The sequence below is a fragment of the Epinephelus lanceolatus genome, chromosome 4, assembly GCF_041903045.1.
Source record: "Epinephelus lanceolatus isolate andai-2023 chromosome 4, ASM4190304v1, whole genome shotgun sequence".
Classification (NCBI taxonomy): domain Eukaryota; kingdom Metazoa; phylum Chordata; class Actinopteri; order Perciformes; family Serranidae; genus Epinephelus; species Epinephelus lanceolatus.
The window spans coordinates 48382243-48389117 of NC_135737.1; the positions used below are offsets into that span (position 1 = coordinate 48382243).

General features: G+C 42.3%; 1 protein-coding gene across 1 annotated transcript; it reads right to left on the minus strand.

The window, feature by feature from the left end:
- Positions 1-1459: 1459 nt before the first annotated feature.
- On the minus strand, positions 1460-6286 carry LOC117259260 (olfactory receptor 4E2-like). Its single transcript, XM_078166805.1, has 2 exons — positions 5212-6286; positions 1460-1503 (listed from the first exon to the last, which is right to left on the minus strand). The coding sequence occupies exons 1-2, from the start codon at positions 6101-6103 to the stop codon at positions 1460-1462; spliced, it is 936 nt and encodes a 311-aa protein (XP_078022931.1). The 5' UTR covers positions 6104-6286.
- Between the last annotated feature and the right edge of the window lie 589 nt (positions 6287-6875).

Genomic DNA, 6875 nt, shown 5'->3' on the forward strand with positions numbered 1-6875 from the left:
AAACCCCTGGTTCTCTCCAGTGCGGGCAGAAAATATTTATGAGCGTAACCTGGCTTGGGCCAAGGCAAGGAAAACAGGTTCTCCTAATGATTGGCTTGTTTTCAGACAATTGAGAAACAAATGCTCTTCTTTTATCAAGAAAGCCAAACCTGAATATTATTTGTCTGTTACCACTGAGAACCTAAATGATCCACGGAAATTTTGGAAAGTTATTAATTCTCTTTCTGTGAGTAAAAGCAGTCAAGCTCTACCTACATATGTTTTAAAGGATTCTGTCCCTGTCTATGACAAAATGGAGGTATTGAATTGTTTTAACAAGCATTTTATATCTTCCGGTTCTCTATTTGATTCTGTGGGATCTGTCTCTGAGAGACCGCCCACCGACCTTCCAATGTATAGTGGTCAGCCTTTCAACTTTGTACCCTTCTCTGTTCAAGAAGTTCATAAAGCCCTTAAAGATTTAGATCCCAGAAAATCCTCTGGACCTGATTTAATCGATCCTTACTTTTTGAACCTGGCAGCTGATTTTGTAGCAGAGCTTCTTGCATTCCTTTTTAATCTTACAGTGGAGAAGAATGAGATTCCCTCTGTATGGAAATCTGCTTTTGTTCTCCCTTTATTAAAAGGGGGTGACCCAGCGATTTTAACTAATTATAGACCAATATCTAATTTATCAGTGCTGGCCAAAGTTCTTGAAGCTCTTGTGAGTGAGCAAGTTAAGGTGTTTTTACATTCTAACACCATCTTATCGAAATATCAGTCAGGCTTCAGGAAAAAGCATAGTACCATTACAGCTGCAATGAAGGTGGTAAATGACATTTCTGTTGCACTTGACAAGAAGCTACATTGTGCATCTCTTTTTATTGATTTGTCAAAAGCGTTTGACACAGTTGACCACGATATTTTAAAACTGAGACTCTTGCAATCAGGACTCTCAGAGCAAGCAGTTACTTGGTTCACCAACTATCTCAGTAATAGGACTCAGTGCATTAAATATGATGGCCTGTGTTCTGATATTGTTACTGTCCACAAGGGGGTGCCGCAGGGTTCTGTATTAGGTCCCCTTTTATTCATTATTTATATCAATGATTTGGGTATAAATGTGACAAATGCTAATTTGCATTTCTATGCTGATGACACAATTATTTACTGCTGTGGATCAAATCTTGTTTAGGCCATTGAATCCCTGCAGAAAGCCTTTGTTGCTGTCCAGCACTCATTACTTCAGCTGAAACTTGTTCTCAATGCAGACAAGACTAAGCTTATGCTGTTCTCTAATTCTAGGAAGAGGCCACAAATTATCCCCTCAGTGACCACTCTTGAGGGAAATGAAATAGAGGTGGTTCACGAGTATAAATACCTGGGTGTCTTGATTGATGTCTCCCTCACTTTCAAGCCGCATATAGAGAAATTAGTGAAGAAGCTGAGGATAAAACTGGGTTTTTACTTTCAAAATAAGCTATGTTTTTCTTTTAATGCAAAAAAGCGACTTGTTGCTGCTACCTTTTTACCAGTGTTGGATTATGGAGATCTTTTATATATGAATGCGTCTGCTAAATGTCTTCATATGGTTGACGCTGTCTACCATGCTTCTCTGAGGTTCATTACGAATTGTAAACCATTGACACACCACTGTGAGTTATACTCTCGGGTTGGATGGGCTGCTCTGGCCACCCGAAGGCTCAGTCATTGGTATACTTTTATATATAAGGCATTGCTTGGTCTACTGCCTTCCTACATTTGTTCCTTAATTGCACAGAGAAGTGCTGGTCCTTACTCCTTTCGTTCGCAAGACTACTTGTTGCTTTCTGTTCCATATGCCCGTACTGAATTGGGTAAAAAGGCTTTTGTCTGCTCTGCACCTTCAGCATGGAATGTGTTGCAAAATGACTGGAAACTAACAGGGTTAATTTCTTTGAGCGCCTTTAAATCGAAACTAAGAATACTTGAGGCCGACTCCACTACATGTACTTGTTTTTCATAATCTGCTTGTAAATTCAATACTATTTGTTTGTGTTTTATCTGTGTAATTTGTAACTGTGTTTCATACTTGCTGCTGCCTATCTTGGCCAGGTCTCCCTTGAAAAAGAGGTTGTTAATCTCAATGGGATCTTCCTGGTTAAATAAAGGTTAATAATTAAATAAATAAATAAATAATAATTAGAATAGCAGTAGGCATCTGCCACGACCCAAAATCCAGGCGCAACCGTGATCCAAGAGAACCTGCGAGACAAGGAAGCACAAAAGTTCCAGGGAAGAGACCAAGTTAGTGATATGCAGTTATGGGACATGAACGTTTGCACATGGAGAGAGAGAGAGAGAGAGAGAGAGAGAGAGAGAGAGAGAGAGAGAGAGAGAGAGAGAGAAAAGGAGAGAAGGTGCCCGGTGTATTATAGGGGGTCCTCCGGCAGACTAGGCCTAAGTCAGCCTAACTAGGGGCTGGTACAGGGCAAGCCTGAGCCAGCCCTAACTATAAGCTTTATCAAAGAGGAAAGTCTTAAGTCTAGTCTTAAATGTGGAGACGGTGTCTGCCTCCCGGACCGTAACAGGAAGATGATTCCACAGGAGAGGAGCCTGATAGCTGAAGGCTCTGGCTCCTGATCTACTCACAGAAACACACGTGATGTAAAAACAAGTCACCGTACTCGTGTACCTCATCAGTCTGCGTCCACAACATGTTGAAACTTATTTTAAAAGTCTTAATAACATTCTGAAATAGATTATTCTTCTGATAAAGATTGTTGTTTTTACTTCTCTAACAGTGTTACACTGTTTTTATTAATGTTTTTGAAATGATTAGTCAATTTAAGTGAAATCAAAACCACATTTTCAACTTTTGGCCTTGATGCCCCGCTGCAGGCCGAGAGGCCTCACCCCAAAAAATGACCAGAGCTAGGGATGTTATCGGTTAACTGTTAATCGGTTAGTCGCAGAGAATGTTTTTGACCGGTTATGTATGTCGGCTAATTTGCATACAAACACACTGCGTGTGTGTTGCAGTAATAGCCTAACCTACTCAACGGCCGTGTGGTGGCCTGCGTTCATGACAATGCCAGGAACATTGTGGCAGCTAACTCCCCAGCGCGTGTTCCCTGGGACTCTGTGCCATGCGTCGCACACACGCAGCAGCTCACTATCAATGACGGCTTCAGCGCATACATCAGTGGCGTAATGGTTGCTGCAGCGAAGCTGGTAAAGCACTTTCACCACTGCCACACCGCCACCATGGGACTCAAAACAAAACAGGCCCAGATGCAACTGCCACAGCACACTCTGCTCCAGGCAACAACAACACGGTGGAACTCTGTTTACGACATGTTGGAGAGGTTGGTGGAGCAGAGATGGGCTGTGACAGCTGTTTTGTCTGATTGGGCGATCACTAAATTACCAGACGCCAGGACCCCAGAGCTACAAGATGAGTACGGGCACATCATGGCCGAGATCTTGCCAATCCTGAAAACTCTGAAATGTGCCACCATAATAATGTGGGCAGAGAAAGACCCTCTTCTCTCCCTATTTTTCCTTTCATATCCCAACAGTGAATGTTACAGAACAGTGGTGCACATGTGGAAGTCTAAACTCTATTTGGCTGCACTGTGTAGGAAAAAAATGAAGTTCACAGTTTGAGGATTTTTGTAACCTGTTTTGTGGCGCTTTGAGCACCGATCAGCTGAGCCAGCCTAGAGCGTTGTGCTGCAGCAGCGTGTGTGTGTGTGTGTGTGTGTGTGTGTGTGCGTGTGTGAGAGAGAGAGAGAGAGAGAGAGAGACAGAAAAAGATAAAGGGTAAACATTTACAACACAAAACATTAAAGGACAGCGCTTCAAATGCTGTAGAGCTCACTGAGATAAGGAAGCGCCGGACTAAAGCGTATTTCACATCATTTTGCATTTTTTTAACTGGTTAGTTGTCGGTAATGGGTGTCAGTTACCGAAAGCAAAATTAGCTGAAACTGACAGGCGTAGCCAGAGGTGGTGCAGAGAAAGCATCCAGCTTCATTATAAGACTGATTATTATTTCAGATATAGTGTGTCTTGTTATAACTGAGGTGTAACTATAGGATATATCAAACAATCTGAGCTCTCACAGTTGGCGCTTCACACTGTGCATTGACACACACTGAGGGGAGTCTGTTCTTTAACAAATTACATTTTAAGCTGGAAGTTCATGCTCAGAATTTACAAATGGTTCATACAACAAACCATCTTTCAGCTGCATCTTATAGTCTGACTGTCTCAGATAAGTGTGTTTGTTTATCTCATGTTCTCAGCTGGTTTGTGACTGCACTCAGTTCAGGTCGCAGCCTGAGGACCACTCAAAACTTTCAAAGCTGGAAGTTATTTATTTAAAAACTGACAATGCACTGAAATGTGTATATAAAAGAAAATCAGCCATGTCGAGACATGAGGAGCATCTAAGACATAAAGTGGTGCCTGTTAAAGTCCAGGGATCAAATATAACAAGTCGTTACAGTAAATACACAGAATGTATTAAAACATAGTAAATGTGATCAAATGAATATGCACAACAACAAGTCTAATAAACACATGTATACAGAGTTATAAACAGGATATAAAACTGAAATATAAAGTGTAAAGATGAGCTCAGGAGGTGGACAGTCTTCTGCTGGTGTCCGACTGCTGAACAGACGACAGCAGGAAGAAGAGTCGAGGCAGACGGAGACACTTCAATGATTTATTCACCGAAATCAAAGACACAGAAACTCATGGGCACAGAGACAAGTCCAAAGTGTCCACACAGAAGAATGAGGTCCAGGGGACAGCAGGAAGTGGACAGGGACAGTGCAGGTAGACAGGTAGAGGTATGGGCTCTGAGTCGGGGTCAGGTTCAGGGTTTGGTGCCTTGAAAACAAAGACATGAGGCGCACGGCAACTTTGGAGCTGATTAAATGTGACATGATACATATCTGCTATCTGCAGCAGGAGGAGGAGGAGGAGGTGAGTGGAGAGGAGGGAAAGTCTGAGGACATCTGGTGACAGGAAATGTGCCTGCTTCAGATTAATAACAATGATACGACGATTCTTAAATGCAGTTTAAAGGTTCTTAATATTAAAACAATAAAAACACTAAAATAATTTGATGAACAGAAGAAAATCCAAAGAAAATGAATCTTGACAGTTGATAATAATTTTATCTGATATTATTGTCAGTTACCGTTTTTCCCCTAAAGAGCATATTTCTAAATAAAACACGTATTTTGGTCATTTTCAGTCCGTACAGTAAAGGGTTGATGAGCGGCTGACATGTGAGCCAGTAGAGTGATAAAAAAATACGTAATATATTTGGTAAATTGTTCATATTAAACCTGCTCTGCACGATTTCAAAGAAGCAGCCGATGGAGAAGTTGAGCAGAGAGGCGAGGTGAGGTGTGCAGGTGCTGAGAGCTTTCTGTCTCGTCTGTTTAGAGCCAGAGAAACAGACTTTAAGGATCCTGATGTACGTGTAGATAATCAAAAGTATAAGACCCAAGATGACTGTGAACATGTGAGTGAGTCCAAAGATGTTATTGAGTCTTGTGTCAGAGCACGCCAGTTTAATGACATAATAGTTGTCACAGTACACTTTGTTAATGATGTTCCCACACAGCTGTAAAGGGAACGTCAGACCAGCCACGATCAAAGCATTGATAAGCAGAGGGTAAATCCACATCAGAGCAGTGAGCACAACGATCTTATTGGACGTCATACGTGTGTTATACTGCAGAGGATAACAGATGGCCAGATATCTGTCATAAGACATGATGGCTAAGTTAAAAAACTCGATTCCTCCGTAAGAGTACAGACAGAAAATCTGCAGGAAACAAGCTGAAGCAGAGACAGTGTGAATGTCAGAGAGGATCTGAAGCAGCAGCAATGGAAACAACCCTGTACTACCATACAGTTCATTTACAAACAGGCTGCACAGAAACATGTACATAGGTTCATGTAAGCTTCTGTTCACACAGATAACCACAATCAGCAGGAGGTTGGCACAGATAATCATCATGTATAAAATCATCACAATGATGAAGTATAAGTATTTGAAGAGCCCGGTGTCAGAGTAGGCAGCAAGTGTGAAATATGAGAAGTGTGTGGAGTTGATCATGATCCTCCTGTCAGCTCATCAGACTCTCAGTAACACACGTCAGTGGATGAACACACTGCAGTCATTGAAGGACATTTCCTCACAGCTCTGTGAACCTTTAACAAGTTGAACTTCATGTTAGTGAAGGAAAACACATGACACACACACACAGCTTACCTGATCTAAAGTCAGGGTAACACAGGCTGTGACATTAGATGCATCAACACTGATGTGTTTACTGTGACTCCCTCCCACCTGAGCTGACACACTCAGTCTGCTTCTTTTAACCTTGTAAAGTCAGGGGGACGCCCACCACAGCAGTCTGACCTCATCACCTCACATTCACACACACACACACACACACATTCTCTAAACACTGGTTCACTAGCAAGAACCACGCCACAACAATATGTCGTTTAAAGGTTTAATGGAATACAGGAGTTACTGAATGTTGAGAATAGATGGATGGATGTGGGTGAGGTAGAGGGAAGATGTCATCTGTTAGGCTGGTCTGGGAGGATGTATTGAAGACCGGGCGGAGGGAGACTCAGTGTGGAGTTTCCGTCTCAGGCGTATATATCCACCTGAGCTGATCACTGGCCCCCAAAAGAGTCAGATTTAAATTGAACTGATTTGAACATGAGCTTGACGGAGATCGTTAAGATTGTTGCAGATGTAGGAGCAATATGCTTGGGATGACCAGCGGCCTAGGACCTGAATGTTTTGGTCTGAGATGCCTAGTCTGGCTGCTATGGATGCTGCGCCGATGCGGAAGGAGTGGCTAGAATAGAGT